Source organism: Nicotiana tabacum, chromosome 14, assembly GCF_000715075.1.
Source record: "Nicotiana tabacum cultivar K326 chromosome 14, ASM71507v2, whole genome shotgun sequence".
Lineage (NCBI taxonomy): Eukaryota > Viridiplantae > Streptophyta > Magnoliopsida > Solanales > Solanaceae > Nicotiana > Nicotiana tabacum.
Genome location: NC_134093.1, coordinates 13762344 through 13790016, shown reverse-complemented (window position 1 = coordinate 13790016; position 27673 = coordinate 13762344). Strand labels below are relative to the sequence as shown.

Here is a 27673-nt window from a genome sequence, read left to right as displayed (position 1 = left end):
TTTATTGGTTTGCACATTGTTTGACTACTTTGGAGCAACGGGCATCGATTTGAGGTGTTAGAGTGGCGTTGGAGCTGGTTATGAAACTTCGGAGCGAGGTAAGTCTCATTTCTAACGTTGTGAGAGGGAACCCCGTACGTGTTATATTCTTATGTGCTACATGTTGTGGGAGCTAGGCACGTATGAGGTGACGGGTGCTCGTGCATATGCTAGAATTTCTTATTATGTCCAGATAGACTTAGGTTCACACAATGCTATAATTGTATTATTTGGGTTATCTTTGCTTGTTTAATTTCTTTATTTCGCGTTACGACTTGAGACAAGACTTGCATAGGGTGATAGACTCGCTATTGTAGAGATGTAACGAGCTACTTGATAATTCACGGAATAATTTGTGCTTCCCTTATGAATTTCTCTCGCATTGTGCATATTCATTACAAAGTTTTTCTTAAATGTCGTAACTCACACGTATATTCGTGAGTGGGGTCAAGGACCCGTTAAAGCTTTTTACTCTTATGGGATCGGGCCGTTCGCCTCGGCAGGATTATATACCACACTCTTGTGGGAGCGGGTCGTTCGCCTCGGCAGTATAATAGATGCATCTATGATTCGTGTTGTTCGACCCTCGGTAGCGTACACATTTATAATGGGATCGGGTTGTTCACCTCGGTAGTATCATATTTCTTACGGGATCGGGTCGTACGACCTCGGCATAATCGTGTGTTATATCGCTAGTAGTCCAAATATTTACGAGATTATCCTTCCATTGATGCCTTGCATTTTATATGGTATTTCTTATTCATTTGATATTGGCACTTGATATTTTTCCGAGCTGTTGAGATAGGATACGAGATTGAGAAATTTATATCTTTAAAAGAATTTTGAAAGATTATGCTGGATACCGTTTTATCCCACTATTACTGTTGTGTTGTGCTTCATATCTATTTAGGATTTTGCATACTGCTTTATTAGACCTCTAGTAAGTGTCGATGTCGACCCCTCATCATTACTTCTCCGGGGTTAGGCTAGATACTTACTAGGTACGTGTTGATTTACGTACTCATGCTACACTTGCTGTACTTATCGTGCAGGTATGAATATATATGTCTGATGGTCTTTCGGGAGCAAAAGCGCGGCTGTTGCGAGGACTTTACGGTGAACTGCATTGGCACACTTTTACCTTATATTTTCAGTAAAATGTAAGTAACTACGAGTTATTTTAATGCACCGACCTCTCTATTTGAACAAGATTTATGACTTTACAAATAATAAAAATAAATAATTAAGTGTTGGCTAGCCTAACGACGACGTTGGGCACCATCATGGCCTATAGTAGATTTTGGGTCATGACAGTAAAACTTCCCTTTTATAAAGGGGAGTCTCATTATTCACTGAAGACATTGTAACGCACGCATTCCAAGACAAGATACTATTATTTTTTCTGTTATTGAAAGTTCTTATTCTTGTTCATCAGTGTTGGCCATTGTGAGTCCGGATCGAGGGTGGATATTTCATTAAGGCTGGAATCATCCTCCTCAAGCGGTTTGATAATTTACCACTCTCTCCGTTTCAATTTATGTGAACATGTTTGATTGTGCACGGAGTCTAGGAAAAAATAAAGACTTTTAGAATTTGTGGTCCTAAACAAGTCAAAAAGAGGTCTAGAGTATTTGTGTGGTTATAAAAGTTTCTCATTAAGGGTAGAATTGAAAGTTTAAACTAAATTATTTCCAAATTTAAAAATGGGTCATTCTTTTTTGAACGGACTAAAAAGAAAATAGGTTCACATAAATTAGAACGGAGGGAGTATATATTTATCTGTTTAATATAACGTAATTTACCGTTTGTATCGAATTAATCCGCGTATTCTTAAAACTATTTATAAATTTAATTGTTATCCATTTTTTAGGGTAAACATTAATATGAACAATGAGAATATATTTTTTTTTTATGTGTGCCAATGAGATGGAACTCTGGATATTTTCCTACTGATATCACGTTGAATTATGTAATTATATCATTTAAATATTTAAGTTGTACCGAAGAGAGACATATTTGTTTAATAAATTATGCCTTTAACAAGCTCCCTCACATGCATTTGTCTAGTGCCTGCTGTGATATACAATATCAAATTATATGATTATTTCGTTTAAAAACTTAAATTGTAAAGAAAGAGACTTATAATATACAACGCCAAATTAAATAAAAGATACGTTGACGTACAACAAATATAAAAGAGAATGAAGCAAGATAATTATAATATACAACACAAATTAAATAAGCCACGCTTATTTTATTTATTATCTTGAAATAGTAGAGTAAATGAAGAGTACACTATACAACACCAGTACTCTATTTATTAATTCTTGGAGCAGCTTATTCTAAATCTTCCATAATATATAGTCCCATAGAACTATTTAATTAACCCATTGTGGGAGTAATTTGAACAATGAGTTTCCAGTTAACAACCACAAAAACTCGACCACAAACATAATTCAATGGTTTAACCATACCAGGGAACAAAAACTGAACTTTGGCTATGGGATTTTCTTTCTCAATTATTTTCTTAGCAGTCTCCGCTGGCTTCCCCACAAGTTCAGGCCATGATTGCTTTCCTATAGTTAAAAATATATAACGGCAAAGGGTCAAATATACTTCTCTATTTTCAAAAATGGTGTAACAATACTCATCGTTATATTATTGGACTATTTATACCCCTGCAGTTATAATTTGGGTTCAAATATACCTCTCATTTAAACGGAGGGCCACGTGTCATCGCCCTGTTGGTCAATTCTAAGTATCTCCTAATTAATTAAAAATACTCATTACCCATATCCGAAAAATAATTTTTTTTTTTTGTAAAAACTGAAAAAAACTAAAAAATATTTTTACTAAAAACTGAAAAAAACGAAAATATTTTTTTTGGCTTTAAAAAAACTGAAAAATATTTTCTAAAATAATATTTTTGTAAAAACTGAAAAATAAAACTGAAAAATAATTTTCTAAAGCAATTAAAAACTGGAAAAAACTGAAATATTTTTAACTAAAAACTCAAAAAAGTAAATATTTATTTTTTCAGTTTTTACAAAAAATATTGTTTTAGAAAATTGCTTTTTAGTTTTTTTTTTCAGTTTTTACAAAAATATTATTTTAGAAAATATTTTTCAGTTTTTTCTAAAGCGATTTTTTGTAAAAACTGAAAAAAAGAAATTCGTTTTTTAGTTTTTAGTAAAAATAATTTCAGTTTTTACAAAAAATAATTGCTTTAAAAAATTATTTTTTGGGTATGTATAATGAGTCTTTTAATTAATTAGGAGATATTTAGAATTGACCAATAGGACGATGACACGTGTCCCTCCGTTTAAATGAGGGGTATATTTGAACCCAATGTATAACTGCAGGGGTATAGATAATCCAATAGTATAAAGAAGAGTATTTTTAAACCATTTTCGAAAGTAGATGAGTATATTTGGCCCTTGCCGAATATATAATGAAACAAAAGAAAAAAGAATATATAGTACATGACACTATAATAATACTTATAAAAATCTATTATACATAAACTATAAGTGCGTAAACATCATGGAAACACAAAGGCCTTTTACATTATTTTATATTCTCCCCCCCCCCCCCCCCAAAAAAAAAAACATAAACTACTCTTTTCACGAGCTCATGTTTTATTTTAAAATATTATTAAGAGAGTTTACGTTGTACTAATAGATGAAAATAATTATTGAACAATCAACTCACTTGTAAAATAAATACAAGTAAATCTCTATATATAATAAACATTAATAAGAGTCAACCTATTAAAATTGATAACTAACTTTCTATCACATGTTAAACTACATTGATAATAAAAAAAATCTTTCACTATAAGTATATATAATTTAAATCCTTACTAATAACTTTAGAAAATACAATAGCTTTGAAACTAGGAAATACTATTATTTGTATTTACATATTATTGGAACGAGATGAGTTTAATTAATTAGTGTAACATTGTGATTCATACAATCGACATTAGGTTATTTGAGACCAAAAATTAGTTATTGTTGTTATTTGTAACTAAAAGAAGAAGAAAGAGTAGAGAGCAAACCTGGACAAAAAAAGGGTTTAGAGACATCATCAAGTGTTTTCACTTGGTTTTCTTTTGCCATTGGAAATCGCAAGACATCTATTTCATCACTCACTTCGAATACCAGATCTCGTGCCGTAAGAGGTTGAAAAACTGTAATTAAAATCAACAATCCCAAAATAAATTATTCTGTTTTGAGTATTTGTAATAAATGTTTAAATAAAAATAAGTAGAAATGTGCATGAGAAGAAATGAGCGTGAGAAAAGGCTAACTTACGTGATGCAAGAAGCAAGAAAGCAACCACATGAGATAACTTGACCATAGTCTTCCCCTCCATTGCCTTTGCTTTGAAAAATACAAAGAAAGAAAGTCCAAATTGTTTTGTGTCAAAACTCACTGATTCCACAGGTTATTTATAGTGAGTTAGTACCTCATTTACGTGAGTTATTTATTCTTTCAACCACCACTGTACAGGGGCTGAGGCAAGAAACCTAGTTATTGGTTTGGTCCAACTCAGTAACTTTTACTCAAACATTATATTTGGTATTAAGAAATTCATTCAACATGTATCAATATTTAGTGTAGAACCCAGTTATTGTTAACACTTGAAGTCGTCATTCTAAGTAGGCATTTGAACATAAAAATTATAATTTTTGAAAGAAAGTAGTATTTGTAGTTAAGGTGAAAAATAGCATTAGTAATTTAAAATTAGGGTTGGATATGCATTTCACTTGAAACAATATTGCAGTTTTATGAGTTGGGAATTTCTTTTTTGAAATTTTTGAAATTTTTGTTTTTGAAAAACTCATTTTTGAAAAATCTCCAAAAACTTGTAAAATTTCATGGACAAATATATTTTTGAAAAAACAAATCTGAAAAAAAGAAAAAAATACTATGGACAAACTGTAAACGGGTCCCAGAACCTATAAGGCTGAAATCCTAGTTTCATTTCTACACCGCTTTTTTATTGTTTGTAAATACACGTTTTTATCAACAGCCACCGTACACTTTTTTTTGTTGGTTGGTAAATACACGTTTTTATCACTTTTTAAAGGCTTTGGCCACCACACATTTGCTCCATAAAGATATATCCACTGCATTAGAAAATAAAGAAAAAGACAGAAGGAAAAATAATACTTACTTAGTGGGTGTTAGGAGAAAAAATAATTTATAAGTGAAAATAGTATTTAAAATTTAGAGTTAGTGTTTGGACATAAATATAATTTTGGGTTATTTTGAAGTTTTGTGAGTGATTTGAGTGAAAATTTTGAAAAATAACTTTTTGGAATTTTTCAAATTTTCAAAAAATTTCAAAATGCATCTTCAAGTGAAAATTAAAAATTTTATGGACAAACGCTGATTTCGAAAAAAAACAATTTGGAAAAAGGGGAAAAAACTTATATGCCCAAACGGGCTCTTAGTATAATAGAAAAATAGAAAAGTGATACTATCAAAAGTAAAAGAGCTATGGTCCCCTATAAAATGTTTTTATTCATCAATTATTTTGTCTTTATTAAGAACACATTACAAATGTGGTTTAATATATACTTGATAGTGATAAGTCCTTATATGCCCTTCAATTACTGAGTTGCGTTTGTATCCAACTATATTTTTGATAATATTGGACATTTTATTAGTGATATCTTACATGAGAAGTGTAAAAACTGACCGATAATTTCAAGTTTTTTGTTGTTTGCTAAACCAGAGAACATTTATAATTGGCACAAAGTTATAAGCTAGTTTGGTTGAAAGAAAAAAAAAGTATGGTTGATAGAAACTAAGAGTGTACATCTGTTCCCACAGAACACACACACAACAGTAAGTAAATGACACAGTAAAATTTTAAGTGGAAAATTTTCAGCTCACGGGATTAAAAACCACGACTTACCCTTGTAGGATTTCAACTTCACTACTGAGCCAACTTTAGATTACAACCTATTGTAACCTAGGAATTAACTTCTTAATTCCTTACTAACTTGTAACAACTCTATTACAAAGACTTACAACTCGACTAAACCTAGCCAAGACACAAACACAGAGTTTATGATTTAACAAAACTTTCCTACGCAATTGCTTCTAACTAAGCTAAGTAGGAATTACAAGTAAGAAGCTTTAACAAAGGTGCGACACAACTAAGGACATGTGATGACTCAATGCAGGGAACTAATCCTTGTTATATAGTTCTTTGTTCTTGAAGCACTTGAGAATCGATTGCTGGATTGATGCACAAACTTGAAAGAAAGCTGGATTGATTCTTTAAAATGTTCAAATGATGTTTTATCTTTGGCTTAATATTAATATAATATTGGTAATATCACTTGAATGATACAAACATGTTTGGTACAGGAGCATTCCCAATGAAGTTGACTGCTGCACTGTTTTGCATTGTTGCGTGTGCAGGCAGCAACTTTACATCTGTTGGGAAGTTGATTGGTACAGTCACCAAGGGAACTGATGTTCATTTGTTCCCTCTGTTGTTTCTCTGACTCTGAAGAGCTGAACTATATCTCCGACTTTGAAACTTGTTGATCTTAAGTAAAAGAGTTATGGTCCCCTATCAAGATGTTTTTATTCATCAATTATTTTGTCTTTATTAAGAACACATTACAAATGTGGTTTAGTATGCTTGATAGTGATAACTCCTTATATGCCCTTCAAATATTGAGTTGCGTTTGTATCCAACTATATTTTTTATAATATAGGACATTTTATTAGTGATATCTTACATGAGAAGTGTAAAAACTGACCGATAATGTCACGACCCAAAATCCTAATCTGTCGTGATGGCACCTAACGTGGTACTAGGCAAGCCGACATTTCAAATTATTTCCAACACTTTTAACCGAAAATGAGTTAAAGCAGTTTAAATAATAAAAAGTTCTCATAAACAGGATAGAAACCCAAAACTCAACGCGCAAGTTCCCAAATATTGGGATGTCACAGAATACATGAGCATCTATACATCATAAGTCTGGAAAATATTGTCTATGATAGTCTGAAACTAAATAGAATAAGCGGAAAGATAGGAAAGGAGAGACAAGGTATGCGAACGCCGGGCAACTACCTTGGAATCTCCAACGATCGAGTTGCGCAAAGAAAATCAACATCCACCGTGTCCAAAAATACCTGGATCTGCACACAAAATGCAGGATGTAGCGTGAGTACAACCAACTCAATAAGGAACAAGACTAAATAAAAGACTGAAAGTAGTGACGAGCTTCACAAGTAAAGTTTAATTACAGTAATTTCAACATAGGAAGGTAGGCATGCTTTCAAGTTCGACAATTAAGGCCAAAACAGTTAATTCATGTCAAGTTCAAGTAAAACAAAATATAACATCTTTCAGAAATTGCAAGACGATGATATATGACAGCTGAAGTGAAACAGTAATGAAGGCAAATGCATCCTCTCAGAGCATCAGTCACTCAGTTCTCCCATTCACTCCAACCTCACGATCACTCCAACCTCACAGTCACTCATTCCTCTCAGTCGCTCGACACTCGCACTCAGTAGGTACATGCGCTCACTGGGGGTGTGTACAGATTTCGGAGGGGCTCCTTCAGCCCAAGCGCTATAACAAGCCAATCACTGCATAAATCAATGAAACATGTTGCGACATGCAACCCGATCCTATAAATATCCTCACAATCAGGCCCTCGGCCTCACTCAGTCATCAACCTCTCCAGTCTCTCGGGCTCTCAATAATCATAATAATCAGCCCAACAGAAATGATATAATGTAGCAAAAAAGAACAAATAAAGACTGAGATATAATATGCAAGAAAAACTATGACTGAGTACAAAACAACAACTTAGCAAATAATCAACATATACACGACCTTTGTGGGTCCCTACAGTGCCAACACATAGTCTAAACATGATTTCTAATATGATTTGCAGTTCAATTTCTATAACACATGGAGAATGTACGGATAACAACAGATTCTTTAACTATACAGTTCCATGGAAGTTGATCAAGTCATAATCCCTACGGTGCACGCCCACACGCCCGTCACCTAGCATGTGTGTCACCTCAAAACCAATCATATGGCACATAATACGAGGTTTCATAGCCTCAGAACCAAATTTAGAATTGTTACTTACCTCAAATCGCGCAAATCTCTATTCCAACATACCCTTGCCTCGCGAATCGGCCTCCAAATATCCCGAATCTAGCCACAAACAGTACGATACAATCAACACGAGCTAAAGAAAACAATTCCATAAGGAAATACAAAGTTATAAATCAAAAGTCAAAAATCGGCTCACAAGCTGGCTCCCGGGCCCACGTCTCGTAATCCGATAAAAGTCGCAAAACCCGAAAGCCCATTCAACCACGAGTCCAACCATACCAAATTTACCAAAATCCAACACCAAATTGCCACTCAAATTCCCAAATCAAACTTTCCAAATCCCTAGCCTCAAACTCCCAAATTCCACCTTAAATACACACAAACTAGGTAGGAAATTCCATGGGGAAACAAGATTATTGATTAAAAATGAGCACAAAAGACTTACCTCAAGAAAGCCCTCGAAAATCCTCTAAAACATCGCCAATTCCCGAGCTTGAAATGTTCAAAATGAAGAAAAATACGAAACCCTCGTTTTTAAAACACTGCCCAGGCCTTCTCGCACCTCCGGCCACTTACCTGCTTCTGCGGTGTCGCAGGAGCGACCCATCGCCCGCTTCTGCAGTTTCCTCCGCACCTGCGGCCCACGGTTTCGCTCCTGCGGACTCGCTTTTGCGAGCCACAAAGCCGCTTGTGCGGACCCAGCTCTCATCTCCATTTCCGCTTCTACGCTCCCATCACCGCATATGCGGTCATGCAGGTGCGGGAATTCCCGCGCACCTGCGACCACTGCACACTCCCCTCCAAAATCGCATATGCACAACACAACACACACCTGCGAGCTCCACATGCGATCAAATCTCCGCAGGTGTGATTACACCAGTAGACTCCCAGCTTCAGCAATGCACTAAGTCTAAATTTCGATCCGTTAACCATCCGAAATCAACCCGACGCCCCCAGGACCTCAACCAAACACACCAACAAGTCCTAAAATACATTGCGAACTTAGTCGAGCCTTCAAATGACATCAAACAACATCAAAAACCAATTCAAGCCAAACACACCCTAGAACTACAATAAATAAATGTTAAGTGGGCAAGCCTTTCAACGCATTAAATCTGGATAGGCACTGAAGAAGTAATGCATTTTAGAGAAATTGATCCTTGGATTGTCTGAGTATATTTCATAAGTTACAGATCTGGAGGTCACTATATTCAGAAGAGTAATAGGAACAAAAATAAAGCAATTACAAGCGCACAGAGAAAAATCGATAAAATGGAAAATCAACTATGAACCAAGATGGATCTAGGCGCATAAACTTTAGTACCAGATCAACAACCTACATAATTAAAGCGAGAGCAATTGAAACATCATATATTTTTTAAGGGATTGAATCAATGTGGTGTGGAAGTACATAAAACTACCAAATAGAACTGGAAAACTGAAGGGGAAAAAAGTGAATGGAAAAAAAAGGAAATTTAGCCACAAATAATCTTTAAGGTAAGAGAAACTATTTTTGAAAGATTCCAATTGAACTTTTATCCAGAAGACCAAGTATACCACCCCTTGAGCATTAATAGAAACAAATTCCTAAAAATACACATAAGTTTGTGCATTTCTGGTAGCGGAAAGAACAATGATCTATCTACTGATAACATAATGATTCGGGGAGTGAGAGCTAATACACACCTACTCACATGAACTCATTTATAAGAAGATTTTCAAATTCACACACGATTATGATATCCAGACTCCTAGATAAGTAGATCATATGGAAGTTTCACGAAAGAAGAAAAGGGTTTTCTTTTGCAGAGACTCTAATAATAAAGGTCATCAACAGATAGAGTCATAACCTCACTGCTCCAAGCAAAGCAAGAGAAATGTGGCTTACAAGCACATTTTGATAGGCTTCCTATACTATTAACCAAATAAATTTAAACATGGCAGGAAAAACTTCATGAAATCATTTACACTAATTATCTGAGAAGAAACTATCACAGCACAGAACAAGAAGTCACATACTTGTAAAAATAGCCAGGCTAAATCCCAATTAATAATACAATGGAGTGACATAGGAGATAATATGCAAATAAACCTTCCTCTTTCCCAACCCATTATGCAGAACACATTGGCCAATTACTACCTTCACTTACAAAAAAAAGTATTGCGAAAATCAAGTAGAAAATCACTGACCTCAAAGAGTTTTCGCCGTCAGCCAGAAAAAAGAATTCAATTCCCAAGCTGCATCATAGGAGAGAGCAACTCCTGCAAGTCAAAGAATCAATGATCCCTACTTCATGAACAATGTACTGATTAAGAAACCATATGATTGATAAAGATGAACCAGATAGGATAGGTTACCATATCATAATTAGCAAAGCCGAATATCTTGCATGACTTTTGTGTTATCATTCAGGATCACTAATCTGCTTGAAAAATCTGAGCACTCCTTCTCATTTAATAATCTTTACATGTAAAATAGACCAGATTAATGGACTGTCTAGTTATCAAACTATTGTACAAACAAGAGTAGAAGATTAATATTAGCGACCCCCAATAGAACTGTCACGACCCAAAATCCACTGTAGATCGTGATGGCGCCTAACGCCGCCGTCAGGCAAGCCAACGGTAATGTACTAATTCAATTACCCATCTTTATTACCTATGAAATCAAAATTTCCATTAACTAATTAGTATAAAATAAGATTTACAGAGTGAAACAATGATGGTTATGTGAACTACCGTACCAAACATCCAGTAGGAACCCCCAAAACCCGGTGTCACAAGTGCATGAGCATCAACTAGGAAAAACATGATAAATGCAACATCTGTCTAGAATACAAATTAGATAGAAGTATATAAATAACTTTGATGGAGACTCTGTAGCTGCGAATTCGTAGCACGGGATGCAGCTCACCGAAAGTTCCCGCGATAGTTGCGCCTCTGCGCCCAAAAGATCACTAGACATACATGTACCTGCACAAAAATGTGCAGCAAGTGTAGTATGAGTACGTAAACAATGTGTACCCAGTAAGTATCAAGTTTAATCTCGAACAAGTAGTGACAAGAGGGTGACTTTGACACTCACTATGGGTCAATAATATTAAAATAGAAATATTTAAATAGACATAGTTTAGGTGAATAACAATAATTTTTCAATTAATCAATTATCTTCACAAGCTGCAATAAAATGTCAAGGCATCGTGTAATTTTCATTATTAAGCACGATTTATGCCGATGTCGTTCGGCCTGATCCAGAGTGTCGTGTACATTGCCGAGGGACGTGCGGCACAATCCATAGATGCATCTATATTGCCGAAGTGTTCGGCCCGATCCACAAGAGGACATTTTTTTATGAACCTTCGGAATGAGAAGTTATCGCAAGGCTAACACATAAGGATGTACAATTTCTATTAACGGTCAAGTAATTTGCACAAAAAATTCAAGTATGTGAAATTTCAGTCTTTTACTATTTCCTCTAACAATTTCTACTATAATTCCAGTGCTTTAATTAATAAAGGATGCAATCATTACAAGTAATTCATGATTTGAGTCCTAAACTACCCGGACATAGCATAATTAGTAGCTACGCACGGATTCTCGTCACCTTGTGCGTACGTAGCCCCCTCAATTAGCAACAATTATTAATCTAAATCACCTATAGGGTAAATTCCCTCTTACAAGGTTAGACAAGAGACTTACCTCGCTCCAAAGCTCCATAGTCGGCTCCAACGCCACTCTAACACCTCAAACCGATGGTTGTCGATCCAAAACTATGCAAACAAGGTGCAAACCAATCAAAATGCGTTATAATACCCATAATTAATCAATATAAAAAATTTTCAACTCCGCTCGAAAAGTCGATAAAATCAACTCTCGGGCCCACGTGCCCGGATTCCGAAACTTTTCGAAGATAAACTTTACCCATAACATCACGAACTCAAATATATGATTTATTCCTAATTTCATGTCCGATTTCGTGGTCAAAATCCAAAAATACCAAATTCTAGGTTTTTCTTCAAAATCCCAAATTTCTACATATTTTCATGCTTGAATCCATATAAAATCCTTGTATTTAACTCACAATAGGTGGGGATAACTTACCTTGCCATTGATGATGAAAACCTCCACTTGAAGCTCTCCAAGAATCGCCCCAAACCAAGAGAGAATGAAAGAAATGGACCAAATCTCGTCTTAAAAACAACTCACTGCCCAGCCCCGGCCTTCGCACTTGCGGTCCTTTTGCCGCTTCTGCGAAGGATTACTCGCAGGTGCGGCTCTCCCCCAAGGCCAGCTCCTTCGCTTCTGCGCTCCTTCACCGCAGGTGCGCATCTGCTTCAGCGAAAAATCTTCCGCACATGCTGACTTCCAGTCCTCACTCTCTTCCGCTTCTGCGGGATCGCACCTGCGGCCCTTTTCACGCAGGTGCGGTTACACCAGATACCAGCTGCCTCAGCATTCCCTTAATCCAAAAATTGATTGCAGGGCAGAGCTTTTAGTTTTTTCATGTTGTCAAAGAGTTGAACAATGGTTTTTTCGTGTTGTCCGTTAACCATCCGGAACCACCCCGAGGCCCTCGGGATCTCAACCAAACCTACCAACAAGTCCTAAAACACAATACGAACCTGCTCGAGGCCTCAAATCACATCAAACAACATCAAAACCTCGAATCGCACTCCAATTCAAGCTTAATGAACCTTAGAACTTCAAACTTCTACATTCGACGCCGAAACCTATCAAATCAAGTCTGATTGACCTTAAATTTTGCACACAAGTCATAATTGAAATTACGGACCTACCCCCACTTCCGGAATCGGAATCTGACCCCTACATTAAAAAGTCCACTCCCGGTCATACTTCCTAAAATTATCCAAATTTCCAACTTTCGCCAAATGACGCCGAAATGACCTACGGACCTCCAAATCAACATCCGGACATGCTCCTAAGACCAAAATCACCATACGGAACTATTCTCAGGCTCGGAATCCCTAACGGACATCGATAACTTCAAAATCCACTTCAACTAGGAAATTCTTAAACTTTTAAAATATTAACTTTCCATAATAAGCGCTAAAATACTCCCGGGCCACCCGATACTTGACCCGAACATACGCCCAAGTCTGAAATCATCATACAAAACTATTGGAACCTTCAAATCACGATTCCGAGGCCATTTACTCAAAAGTCAAAGTTTGGTCAACTCTTCCAACTTAAAGCTTCCAAATTTAGAATTTTCTTTCCAACCAACTCCGAACTTCCCGAAATTAAATTCCGACCACGCGTACAAATCATAACACCTGAAGTGAAGCTACTCAAGGCCTCAAACCGCCGAACGACGCGCTAGAACTCAAAATGACCGATCGGGGCGTTACAATAACTTTATCAAAAAAAAGCCAAAAGCAGGTAACTGAGATAAACTCACATTCAACAAGCTATATTTTTGGACGGAATAGAATGAATTTCAAATATTTTAGTAGGTGCAAGATCTGATAGTTTTGGATTGTACAATTGATGATAGAATAGTGTGCAGCTATCTTATTTTACAAAGGATGTGCAAGTATCTAGTTAACCAACAAGCTTTTGTGATGAAGACATTACTACATACAGTTCTTGAGTTGCAGGATGAAACCTCTCATGTACTATATTTTAAGTATCGTCATCAAAATTATCTATAAAGAGTTATTAGAGTAATGGTAAAAAATTTAGCAATAACCTTAGAGAACATGCATCTGTTGAATTACACAAACACACACAAAAAATTAAGGGATCATTTGGTTTTCAACCAAGTTTTATAGATTATGTCTTTATAAGTGAAGATAATGTCCATATCAACTTATACGGACCTCAACTAATTCAACATGTAGCACCTAACAAAACATAAATCCTCATCAAAAGATCCTTTTGTACACACGTCTGTGTGCGAGATTCCCCCATCTTATCAATAAATCTTTACAACATTAAAAGTACTCACTGGCCAATGTCAACTCCATGCTAAAACCATTAAATAGAACAAAAAGAAGAGTAGAAAAGTTCTAGTGAAGAAAAATCTACCCCCTAAAAAAAAGGGAGGCCAGAAATTTTTTATAAGCATGTAGTCTCTTTAACAGGCTTTAGCAGCATACTGTTACCTTTAAGAATTGTCCTCTCCAAGCGCAAACCAGCAACATGACCACTTCTACAATCTGATTCCAGAAACCTGTCTGGTTTTCTGAAGAAGACAAAACTGCAGTTCTTTTTGACCTGGACTACATACAGAAGCTGCATAAGTGGCTGCCTTGGAGAGCAGTTCATGAATTCTTCTTTTAATCCAGTTACTCTTTAGTTCTTCCTTGCATACAAAACAAAAGAACAGAAGACTCAACTTGGGGGAGAGTTAAGCATAACAATAGTACACCGAAGCAATAGTGAATTTCCTTTTTTTCTTTTTTGATGTCTGAAGCAGTAGTGAAACTCTTGATAGCCAAATACAATGGTTGCTTGTGGTATGCTTTGTAACAACCTAGAAATGCATCAAAGAGAATAAAATGGTCAGAACATTGTAGTATGACAATTTCTACCAATAAATTTATATCCTCTCCTTTAAGAGCATAAATCTGTTGAAACAAAAAGAAATCCATAAATGTTGATGTAAATTCTTTTCAAGGGAATTATAGCACGTAAAAGAATATACATAATGACCATAATCCGAGAATCTAAACATACTTGTGTCTTCTCAGAAATTCAAGATATTTCAGCTAATATTCAACGGCTTCGCAAATGTTTTATATTGTGCCTTGTAGTACTCCTTCACCTTTAGACATACAAGATAGTAGGAAAGAACATAGCAGGGCTAACAATATTTTTTGAATAGACGTACACTCCACGATCCATTATTGTTAGGAAAAAAAATGGCACAAATGCAGAAGATAAGTAAGATAAAAGGCAACCAAAATAATTGGTAGAACATAAATTCATTATTGACCTTTGAGAGTTTTGTTCACAGATCTTTTTTCTATTCCCATTGACTTACTTTTAGTACCATTGATCCCTACCAAATTGACACTAAATAGCGAATGAACACAGGCATGTGCAGAATCACTTTAAAAAAGAGCCAAAGGCTCGAAAATTCTACAGTTGCCTTCAATAAATTTATTTTTTCTAATGGGGCCAGCGGTGATGGAGGAGGAAGGAGAAAAGGGCAAAATCTCTAGGACAATACCTCATTGTAGACCGCCTAGATCTCCTAAACGTCAGGACCTCTCAAAGAACGTCCTTTTGAAGTCATCTGGACAAAACCAACAAATTTGGCACCAAATATCCAAAACAAAGCATGCATAAGTAGAATCAGTTAAGGAAAGAGCTAAAGAAACAAGTAACTCTAGCATATGCGGCAAATGTAGTCTATCAAAAAGATGTACAAGACTTGAAGGCACCGAGAAGTATAAAAGCCTACTTCATATACTTTGATCAAACCAACTTCAATCTCTTTGTTCTACTTCAAACAAAACATTGTAGTCTGCTTTAGATTCCTTATGTAACAAATAAGAGAAGAGAGAGAGAGAGAGAGAGAGAGAGAGAGAGAGAGAGAGAGCTCGGTAAAAAATGGATTATTGGAACACATTCTATTTCTATGGATACGAAGAAAAGAAGAGTTAGAAAACACGTGTTGGTATCAAAATGACGATTTTATCCTTGGACGACCAAAAACCTTTACTTATTATATAGAGAACTTTACGTACCTTTTATAATTTAAAAGAAATATATGAAATCCAATATTACAGTTGTGGCAGAAAAATATTTATATTTGTATTACATAATTTCATTAAAATAGAAATATTAATTATTAATCTCTAAACATAAGCAATTTGAATGGAAAGTTAATAATTCTTGTAGAAATGGCGTGGTATAGCTACTTTTTTAAGTGGTATTTATTTTTTAGCCAGTATTTTTAATGTTGAGCAAAAATAGCCACTATTCTATTAAAATTGATTCAAGAGTGATGTGTAAATATTAAGGATATGGTGTCTTTAACTTCATGAGTGATGTATAAAATATTAAGGACAATATGTCCTTAACATTTACATTGCACACATGAAGTTAAGGGCACCATGTCCTTAACATTTACAATGCACATATGAAGTTAATGACATGATGTCCTAAAATTTAATAACATAAGTTGCAAATACAAGTTAATGATATTATGTCCTTAACATTTATATTACACACATGAAGTTAAGGACATCATATTCTTAACATTTACACTGCACATATGAAGTTAAGGACGCCATGTCCTTAATATTTATACATCACTCATGAAGTTAAGGACACCATATCCTTAACATTTACACTATACATATGAAGTTAATGACATGATGTCCTAAAGTTTAACAACAGAAGTTGCAAATACAAGTTAATGATATTATGTCCTTAACATTTACATTACACACATGAAGTCAAGGACACTATGTCCTTAACATTTACACTGTACATATGAAGTTAAGGACATGATGTCCTAAAGTTTATCAGCAGAAGGTGCAAATATAGGACACTTTGTCCTTAATATTTACACATCATTCATGAAGTTAAGAACACTATGTCCTTAACATTTATAATGAATACATAAAGTTAAGGACACCACGTCCTTAACATTTACACTTCACATATGAAGTTAAGGACATGATGTCCTAAAGTTTAACAACAGGAGGTGCAAATACAAATTAAGGACATTATGTATTTAACATTTACATTGCATACACGAAATTAAGGACATCATGTCTTTAATATTTACACTATACATATGAAGTTAAGGACATGATGTCCTAAAGTTTAACAACAGAAGTTGCAAATACAAGTTAATGATATTATGTCCTTAACATTTACATTGCATGCATGAAGTTAAGGATACCATGTCCTTAACATTTACACTGCACATATGAAGTTAAGGACATGATGTCCTAAAGTTTAGCAGCAGAAGGTGCAAATACATGACACTTTGTCCTAAATATTTATACAACATTCATGAAGTTAAGGACACCATGTCCTTAATATTTACACAACACCTATGTCTAGCACAGGGGTATTTTTGTCCGACGGGTAAAAATTTATTAAGCACTGGTTAAAGAGTAAATACATTTAAAACAGTGGCTAAAAAGTAAAGATATCTCTAATCAATGACTATCTGTGCACTTCCCCCATAATTCTTTGTACAAAAATCATGCTTTTTTTTTTCTCTTTATCTATTAGCTTTCTTTCTTTTTCTTCATCTTCTTAATTTTATTTTTTTCCGAATCCAATATAATTTCTAAATTTGTTCCATTCGTTTTCCTTTTAATTATCTTTCTTAAGTTTTTCTCTTCCTTCTTTCTTCCTTTCTTAACATAAAGATCTTACTTCGATAATAATATACGTTAATATATACAAAGCGTATATAAAAAAAATATATATTGAATTAACACATATAAAATATACAAAAAATATACATAAAAAATACATCTTCAATTAAGATGACACTTAGACATGTGAAATATACATAAAAAAAATATATCTTAAATTTAATTAAGATGGCATATAAATATACAAAAAATATATATATAAATATACAAAAAATATATATATATATAAAACAAACATCTTGAATTAAAATGACACTTGACATATAAAATATATTTGAAATATACATTAAAAATACATCTTAAAATAAGATGGCACTTCACAAATAAATATACAAAAATTATATACATAAAAATACATTTTGAATTAAAAGTGATACTTGATATACAAAGTATAAAAGACGTATAAATCAATACATCTGAATTTAGGTGGCATTCACATATGCATCAGATTTTTAAAAATGGAGTGAAAAAGATAAATATTGAGCTTAATTTTTATAATATGCTAATAATGAAAAAAATGCTCTTTATGGAATAAATAATAAATGATGCTATTTTTTTAAATAATAGTTAAAAAGGATCAAGTGCGTAAAAGAACTCTATTATATATTACTGGTTGTGAGGAGCACACTTGAGGAAAAGGTGTTATCTTAATTCATTTTAGTGATATCCTATGAATGGTGGAAAATTATTATATTCAAATACTTGAAGTTAAACTAAAATCAGTTTTAGTGTAGCACTCAAAATTGATCAAAATTAACAAGTTGTATTAGTCAAATCAAAGGATTACTACTGCAATTACTTCTACACGTCAAAAGTTAACAAGAAAAAATAACATTAATATCTAATAAAATCTACACTTTTACCACTTAATAACAGAACATAACTATGCAGAAGCCAGAAGAAAAAAGTTCACAACTCATCTTCTTCTTGATGGCTACCTGCTTTATTTTCCAACGCACTTTGACCTTCCAAATACCAATACTTTCCTTAACTCCCTCTTCATTACTTACATTTTTTCCTTCAATATCCACGACCAAAATAATTAAAGAAAAGATGAAAATGGCCATGTAAACACACAGCCTTCTTCAATATTGCTAAAACTTGTTAAACTAAAAATGTGACAAACTCATAATTTCAACCCAATTGCAATATTTTAACAATTGATTAAAATCAAAAGTTTTATTAGTCGGATCAAATGATTACTATTACAACTATCACGAATGAATTCACTTTTTTGGTCCCTTCTCTTCCCCTCCCGCCCCCTCCCCCCTTACTCCAAAGAACGGGAAAAAGTTGGATTCATCACCAAAAATTGATTGGATCTCTATTCACTCCTTCTCATGACAATAACAAATACAAACATCAATATTCCCGGTATATCTACATAATCTCTTTGCCTCTTTGATGGAGAAAAAATTTCTGCACAACATTACCTTTCAAGGTGACTAAGTAGGATACCTGCTAGAAATACTTATTGTTATAACATCAACAACATAATATAAGGTGCTTATGTAAAATATTGAACCAGATGCAAGATACTCACGATCTTTATAGCACTGACTTCGTGAAGTAGGAACCCAGTTACATTTTGCCTAAGAAAACCAAAAATGAAGAGAATATGTATACAATGGTAGTAAAAAGGGTAAACTTAGTCTCAAAAGTCTACTGAATATCAAGAGAAATACTCACATAGAGTAGGGCAAGTTCTGATTCACTTTAGTCAGCAAAGGTCCTTTATATCTGACAGTTCCAGTTTTGGATTTTGCAATAGGTCTTTTCTCAACATTATCAGCACAATCATGTCCACTTATATATGCATCCTAAATAGGAAAAAGCAAAACCAGAACAATATAGGTTAATTAAATTTCTTTTATAAACAAGAAATTCCCGATGGTCAGTGGCGCACGGCTCGAACCTCATTAGATAATGTTCGTATCCCTCTACCCTTTTCCCCTTAAAATCCGAGCTTTTATCTTCGGCAAGATTCGAACCCGTGGCGTACACCTAATGTACACCATGTGTTGCGTTCTTACTACAAAATCAAAGCCCTTGGGATATGTTTAGATTTTGAGGATATTGAGAAACAGATTTGCAGATGAAAATGGTATATGGTATTAGGTATTCCTTAGGTTCTTGGAGATATGGACTATTAGCATTAATACTTTGACTTACCACTCCATATTTCAGGAATACGCCATGTAAAGACTGTAATTTGTGTTTTAGTTCCGTTAGAGTAGTATCTTCTTCGCAACCTACCAATAGATGAATTCCGACAGCAATGCACCTACATTTACACGATATCACTTTAGTCACATACGGAGATCAGGTCACAAAATGCATTATCATATTTTCTCTTTGGATTAAAAATAATGCAGCTTGAAGTTACCATTTGCTTTCACTATTTTCAAGTGTGTCTTTCAGCAATTGTGATTGCCTATCTCCAACACCATTTGAAGTAACCTAGCAACAACAACAACATCAACAAGAAAAATAAAGTTAAAAGTTTACCATAGAAAGCTCGACAACAAAAGGCTAACCAACTTCCCATCCTTGTTAAATATAGACATGATAAAAGCAGTTTTCTTGAAGATCCATTTTTATTTTCTCGAAAACCAAATTCCAATCCAACGGAAAAAAATGAAGCAAGACAAAGAATCAGCTGGGGGAGAGGCTGAAGCAGAATCCAGGCAGTGAGGTAGCTATGGTACACAATAGGTCAGAAGCCATTTCTGCACTCATAATTGTAGCAGTTTATAAATATCTTCATTCTTCTATATTTATCCATTTCGCAAATTCACATTAATGTTCAGCGTTGACTAAAAAGTTAAAATCTCCGAATTTGAATATGAGAGAATTTCTGGCTGTATGTATAATGCCAAGTGAAAATATAAAAGCCAAATAACGTCAAAGAAGACAGTCGAAAGTGCTTATAGAACCCTACTAACTTCCATAGTAGGAGGCATCACAACCCTTATTTTCATCCGAAATTACTTATAACATTATCAAATCTAACACAATCCAAAATTTGGCAAAGTTAATATGACTATCAAATATGAGGCGAGCTAAGATTTCAGAAGTTATCTGATATATTGGTGTTGAAACTCTTAACTGTTGTATTGAAAGTATTATTCAATAACCTTATATTGGTTTGACGGATAAGCGACAAAGAAGTTGAAAGTGCATATTATTCAGATGACAAGGAATCGCATTTGCAAATACTATCAGTTAGTGGAAACCTTATGTATGTTCAATAATGCAATCAATTAGTGGTCGAGTAAAGATACCAAAGCAATAAAATAGAAAGGAAAAATGCAGCTCATTTATAATTCTCAGAGACACCAATAATGCTAAGAGGCACAGAAAGCCAATTAAATAGATAAAACAAACAAGCGGTTTACCTCATACAATCATGTATGCACAACTATAATATCTAAGCTTCCATAAGCAAAGTTGAATTGTTTAAAGTAGTGATTCACCCCTCGTCCTTTGAGAGCTCGAATAGAGTACCTACAAGTTGAGAATGGATGAAGGGAGACCGCAAAGACAATTCATTTCAAATGATGAAATCCAGATCTAAAAGGGGAAAAGTTAGTCCAAGAGAACAAACTGTTTATTCATAGAGGAGCATACCATAGAATCTTCGTAGAACTAAAATGCCGATTAGCCTGCCAAGGAAGGGGTCAGTGGAGGTGTAAGATTATCATTTCGTCAAATTGTAATTGGCAATTTAAGATGGATACCTTTTTGTCAGATAAAGTTATGAACATGTATTTCTGCAGTAAGTTCACAAGCCAAACATCTTTTGCACAATAAGAGAAGTTAACAAGACATGTCTCCTAATATAAGTTCTTGCATAGTTGAACAACTTGGTTCACCAAAAGCTACATTTCATCTTCTAATACTTTCTATCTTGCTTATAATATTTTCCATTTGCACTTTGAGAACCAAAGTTTAGAATGCTCTAAGCCAAAATGAAGGTACAAATATACAAGCGCATCATATAAGTGAATGCAATATCATATCCAATCAGTAAAAGACCAAAAAAATAATTCTTGTATGCATGTCTTATTCATTTGCCAAATAAATTGCATTTTCAAGCTGGTTCACACAATCTGGAGACAAACTTTAAAGCAACAATTTTGGAAGAAGAACACCTTATGATTAAGCAAACTTTGAAGCTGCCAGAACTAATGAGTACTCGTGCTGGTCAACCCTCCTCGTGTTATTCAGTGGTTTTCGACATCCTTGATGGATCCTGCTGTCCAATTTCACTCGACTTGATGAGGAACCCTGTGATAGTAGCATCAGGCCATATTTATGATCGGAATTCAATTGCTCAGTGGATAAATTCAAGGCACCACACTTGTCCAAAAAGTGGTCAGAGGCTGATACATGTGGCTCTCATTCCCAACTATGCACTGAAAAGTCTAATCCATCAATGGTGCCAAGAGAACAACATCCCAACAACATAACCTACATTATATTCTTCAGATTCAGAAAGTAGCAGCAGCAGTAAGATTAAGAAATGTGACAAGGCGATTGACTACATTTCTGCTACTAAAGCTGCCACATATGCTGTGAAAATGACAGCAGAGTTTTTAGTTAGAAAACTGGCAACAGGATCTCCAGATATACAGAGACAGGCAACATATGAGCTAAGATTGCTCGCGAAAACTAGAATGGACAATCGCAGAATCATAGTTGAGTCTAGAGCTATTCCATTTCTGGTGACTATGCTTGGTTCCCGTGATACAAGAATCCGGGAGAATGCAGTCACAACATTGCTCAACCTTTCAATACATGAGAATAACAAGATCCTCATTATGTCTGCTGGTGTTATCGACAACTTAATTGAAGTTCTCCAATGTGTGAAAATAATGGAAGCAAGAGAAAATGCAACAACATCAATATTCAGCTTGTCTGTAATCGACGAATACAAAGTAATCATAGGGGCACATACAAGTATCTCCTTGCAAACTATTCTTCTTTTTCGGTCTCATTGTTAATTTTGTAAGCACATATGAGCATATTAGGAGCTGATAAATCTGCTGCTACGATCACGTCATCTAATGCAGTTACACGACCATACCAATCTTCTGTATTCTAAAAGGTAAATTTCTTTCTTCGCAATGACCTAACCAATCTGTCATGTGATAATAATCTTCCTCCAGGTAACATATATCCCAACGCTAAACCGAAATTAAATAAAATAAATTATCGTAGCCTACACAAAGAAAACTCGACCTCTTCAAAATTTCAGCAGCCAGAGTCTCAAATCTTTCCAACCTCACCAACTCCCAATTCATTTCCTGCCACCCCCTTTAAGTCAGCATCCATCTCCAACAATTCCGCGACATAGAGTCTCTTCCCCTTTTTCGATGTGCCTGTCTTTTTTCTCTTTACTTCTCCTCGTTTATCCAATTTCCTAAACCTTAATCCAAATAAAACTCCAGAGAACCCAATAAAAATAAGTCAAGCAATTGGTTATCGCTTTTTAAATATTAAAACCAAAAAAATGCACCTCATCCTGAATTCATTTATAGTATCGAATTGCCATGAATCCTATGTCAGCTTTAACTAACAACTTAATTCATATATATAGTTCGTTATATGTCAGTTAATAAGCCAATTAGATCCATAAGATTTAACAAGATGAAACAGAAAGCTAACTGAAAGAACCAAGTCAAACTTGTCATCAAAGTAGCACACAACAACGTATATGACATTCCGACAAAAGCAAGTCTCGCCTCTCAACAGAACTCGTAATTTTACGTTTCAGCAGCGCCATCACGGGGAACAACAGGAGTAAGAGAAATAAATCACCCAGCAACCATAAAAAGAAAATCGAATTGCGCAAAGCAGAGTGAGGAAGAGGATGAGCAGACAAACAGTGAGTCCAACTTCGTTGGCAGCCACGTTTTACAAGACCTACACTCTTCGCTCTTTGAAGATACATATCCAGCACTGACTCCAATCCTATGAGAATGAACTCAACCCAAATTACATAGCTTTAATTCCAAACCTAAAAGGAAAAACAAAGAAGGAATGACAGACACATGGGAAGATTCAAGAATTGCATACCACATGTTTGACAAAGCAAAGTACACCCCAACACCTGATAGACGCGGCAAATAGCCAATCACAAATGGTCATCTTCTCCAGTCTTGCTTTGTTGCGAAGAGTTATAGTGGAAGCAACTTCGTCTTGGGTTCAAATCAACCAGACCTCTCGAATACCAAAAGAAACCCAGGAACAAAATCAACAGCCTATAATATGCAGCTTTAATTCCAAACTTAGGGAGAAAACGAAGTGGAATAGAGAGATCTATACCCAAAGAATCTAAAGAGAGACAGAGGAGAGAGAGAGAGAGAGAGCGCACGGGGTGAGATGAGAAACTGAAGACCGTCCTGGCGCTTACGTGTTGAACAAAAGGGATGTACACCACAACAACTTTAAGCCACTTAGAGGGTAAATTTCCGAAAATAACCCTGAAGCATGGATGAAAAATTCCAAAAATAACCCCGAAGCAGGACGACGAAGAGCAGCTCAACTCCCCCTTCTAAATAAGTAGAAAATAATTATAATACTAGTGTAGAATGGTGGGGAAAATGCACATTTAGCCACTAATAAGACATATATTTACTTTTAAGTCACAGTTTAAAATGTCTTTAGTCTTTAGCAACTGCTTTAATAAACTCTACCCGTCCGGACGCAAATAACCTTCTGCTCATAAAGTTCAGGACCAAGTGTCCTTAACTTATGAACTTGTTACTGTAAGTTCAGGATTAATTGTCCTTAATTTATGAACTTGTAAGTCTAAGTTTAGGACTACTCGTCCTTAACTTTTTAACTTGTAACTCTAAGTTCGTACATGTCCTTAACTTTTGAACTTGGAACTCGAAGTTCAGGACTACCTGTCCTTAATTTATGTGCTTGTAACTCTAAGTTAAGAACTATTTGTCCTTAATTTCTGTGCTTGTAACTCTAAGTTAAGGACCAAGTATCCTTAATTTTTGAACTTTCAACTCTAAGTTCAGAACCAAGTGTCCTTAACTTATGAGTTTGTTACTGCAAGTTCAGGACTAACTGTCCTTAATTTATGAGCTTGTAAGTCTAAGTTAAGGACTACTTGTCCTTAGTTTTTGAACTTGTAACTCTAAGTTTAGGACTACATATCATTAACTTTTGAACTTGTAATTCTAAGTTCAGGACTACATAACCTTAACTTTTGAACTTGGAACTCGAAGTTTAGGACTACATGTCCTTAATTTCTGTACTTGTAACTCTAAGTTAAGGACCAAGTATCCTTAATTTTTGAACTTCCAACTCTAAGTTCTGGATCAATTGTCCTTGACACATCTAACTCCGTAATCTGAATTTGTACCTCCAAATTCCAATAGTATAAGTTTCTCGGAATACTCTTATGGAGAAGCCACATGTTATGTTGATAGCGAACCATTTTTTTATCATCACCGGTATAAATACTGTATTTCCGTTTGGGAAGGAAAAGAGATAGAGGAAAGGGCAACACCGTCTTTTCATATTAATTTTAATAAACTAGTGGCTACTTTTGTTCAGGATTAAAAATGCTGGATAAAAAGTAAATACCACTTTAAAAAGTGGCTACCCAACACAATTTTTACGAGAATGGCCTATGCTGAGCCCAGGCCCAAACTCATAGGAATAATATTTTATAAAAAGAATGGATAAATTTCTAGGGTCAATTGATTTTTTGGCCTTTTACAAACATGTTTTTAGTTTTATGATCCTACCTCTTTTTTTACACAGGGGAGATTTACTTTTACACGTAAGAGATCTTTCTTTTACACGTGAGAAATCTAAAAAAGACATTTTCTTAAATTTAATATTGTAAAAGGCCTTGTAGGCCTAAAACCTCTATAAATTTCTATGAGATATATCAGTTTATTGTTATTTGATATATAATTTGAGAAGCTCAATTCGCGAGGGATGAAAAGAAAGTAACATAGCTATAACTTTGAATAATCCTTTGGATCCCATGTCTGTAATGGGAAAGGCAGTGACATTTTCTATTTATTTATAAAAAAATAACTTTGTTTCTATTTAATCTGATTAGTCAAACGCTTAGAAACTTCGGTAGAGAGCAGAATAAAGAAAATAAATTCAAGCCAAAAAGATCATATTTACTGCTAGTCTTTGGTTGTCGTATTTCTTGTTGGAAGAACAAGTTAATTTTGCTGAACTTTAATATAAGTTACAATAGTAATATCCCAACAATGTCTTTACTACCATCCCTCACATCAAGGCGTTGAAGTATCAAGCAACGTCATTCAGTCTCTCTTATGATTAGAAGACTTTTTTTAAAAAAAATGAGGCTTAGCATGCTCTTCTAAAGAATACTACATTTTGCTAAATATACCGCAGTGAATCATGCAATTTACTGAAGGATTCTATAGAGGTATTTACACTATATAAACTCAGAAACCGCTCAATGTAGGGGAGTGAAAATCCGATAATAAAACCATCTCAAATGGTGTTATAGATTTAAGAAGTGGTAAGTCACAATTGTTAGAAATGGGATGTATATCTAAGTTATATCAGTCAAGTATCAATTTTTATGTTGAAGTAGCATGTTTCTTAATGTACAGTTGATTTATGAACTCTAGACAAATGATGGGTGAAGAGCTTTCTGGTCTGAGCGTCAAAGATTTACAGAACTTGTAGAACCAACTGGAAATGAGTCTCTGTGGTGTTCGTGTGAGAAAGGTATGAAACTTCTGTTAGTCCCGCCAATATTGCTGTATTCGTAAATAATAATTCTACAAAATATAAGTATCGTAATGAAACAGTAATTAATTCGAGCCCACTGAATTCACAGTGTTTCCTTAAGGAATTTAATCCCCTCCTAGTACCCAAGGTAATGGATTATTTCCTCCCAGGATAGAACGAATCACACACTGGTGTAGCGGTACTTCAAATCCCAGTGTTTCAGCGAACACAAAATTCGGTAGCAAATCACACTTACAGTTGCTTTGTTTGAAGTTAAAAACAATGCAGAACGAAGGAGTAGAAACTCAGAAAATCATATGGAAATGCTGAGAGGAAGGAGTGCAATGTATAGCCAAATCTGTTGAGCGTTTTCAGATTTTGTCTTGTGAATTATGTGTCTTTCTTCAACAGTTGCTGCACATATATATAGCAGCCAGTGTTGAAGAAGAACAATCGTCCACCCTCCATGGTGTTTGTGAAGCAAGCATTAGCTTGTTTGTGGAGCAAGCACATTCATGGTGGGAAGAGCATTAGGCGGCTGCCTTGTGGTCAATACACGGATTGAAAAATATCCGTTACAAATGTGGATAATCTTACGTTAATATTTACTATTAACAAATAAATTTGGTTCAAAAAATTAATCAATCAATCATTTGACCAAATCCAAATCCAAATCCGAATCCGAATCCGAATCCGAATCCGAATCCGAAGCCGAAGCCGAAGCCGTAGCCGAAGCCGAGCCGAGCGAGCGACGACGACGCGAGGCTTGCTTTCTTCTTAACTCTTTAAGAGCTACAAGAAGAGCAATTATATATATACCCACCAAAAATCTTTTCCTCTTCCAATATGGGACAATGTCTCATTGTCAAGAGGGGAAAACTTAAAATTTTACTCAAAAATTTCATTTTCCCTCCATTTCCCATTCACCCTCATTTTAAGACTATTTCATCTTAAAAACAAAAACCTCAACAATCCCCCACATGAATGGGGAATGGCTATATCACGTAAGTATGTATGGAAAAACTGTGTGATTTACAAGCAAGGATTAATCGCATCTGGATATGTAGGTTTCCCTTTGAACTTTCCGTAGTAAACTTATGTCGGATATACTCGGTCAATCGGTAGATTTGATATCTTTGAACCGTCGATCTTTGGTGTATACCTAGACAACCATAAGTCACACAATCAACCCTTAACCATCTTTGGTTGTCATTGTTGTGTTCGTTTCAACCATGAACACCGCCTGGTTTCATAAGTGCGTAGAGAACTGGCCTTACAAAGTTCTCCTTGAAGCGGCTAACACTTCATACTTACATAGGTGATTCCTAAACGTGTCATCCTGTAGATACACTATTTGATATACCCCGTATCAAATTTAGAAATCATTAAAAAACCTTAATGCTTTA

General features: G+C 34.9%; 1 protein-coding gene and 2 long non-coding RNA genes across 13 annotated transcripts; all 3 read right to left on the bottom strand.

Moving 5' to 3' along the window:
- Nucleotides 1-2273: 2273 nt before the first annotated feature.
- On the bottom strand, nt 2274-4508 carry LOC107771920 (proteinase inhibitor I-B-like). The gene is made up of 3 exons (XM_016591383.2): nt 4356-4508; nt 4100-4231; nt 2274-2615 (listed from the first exon to the last, which is right to left on the bottom strand). Exons 1-3 carry the CDS (start codon nt 4414-4416, stop codon nt 2422-2424), a joined length of 387 nt encoding a protein of 128 aa, XP_016446869.1. The 5' UTR covers nt 4417-4508; the 3' UTR covers nt 2274-2421.
- A 2424-nt stretch (nt 4509-6932) lies between these two features.
- LOC107771944 (uncharacterized) lies at nt 6933-15525 on the bottom strand. 2 transcript variants are annotated; one of them, XR_012698536.1, is made up of 8 exons: nt 15347-15525; nt 14277-14647; nt 11851-11921; nt 11066-11124; nt 10510-10613; nt 10342-10413; nt 8183-8250; nt 6933-7211 (listed from the first exon to the last, which is right to left on the bottom strand). It is a non-coding gene; the product is annotated as an uncharacterized LOC107771944 (long non-coding RNA). The 2 variants fall into 2 exon arrangements; XR_012698535.1 differs by lacking the exon at nt 11851-11921 and having other exon boundaries at nt 15347-15518.
- A 3123-nt stretch (nt 15526-18648) lies between these two features.
- Nucleotides 18649-23943, bottom strand: LOC107771923 (uncharacterized). Of its 10 annotated transcripts, none has more exons than XR_001644937.2 (10): nt 23601-23940; nt 23409-23495; nt 21674-21992; nt 21150-21184; nt 20918-21026; nt 19906-19979; nt 19692-19803; nt 19209-19339; nt 19063-19111; nt 18649-18977 (listed from the first exon to the last, which is right to left on the bottom strand). It is a non-coding gene; the product is annotated as an uncharacterized LOC107771923 (long non-coding RNA). The 10 variants fall into 10 exon arrangements; XR_012698533.1 differs by having other exon boundaries at nt 21674-21809; nt 23601-23939; XR_001644932.2 differs by having other exon boundaries at nt 21674-23495; nt 23601-23943.
- Between the last annotated feature and the right edge of the window lie 3730 nt (nt 23944-27673).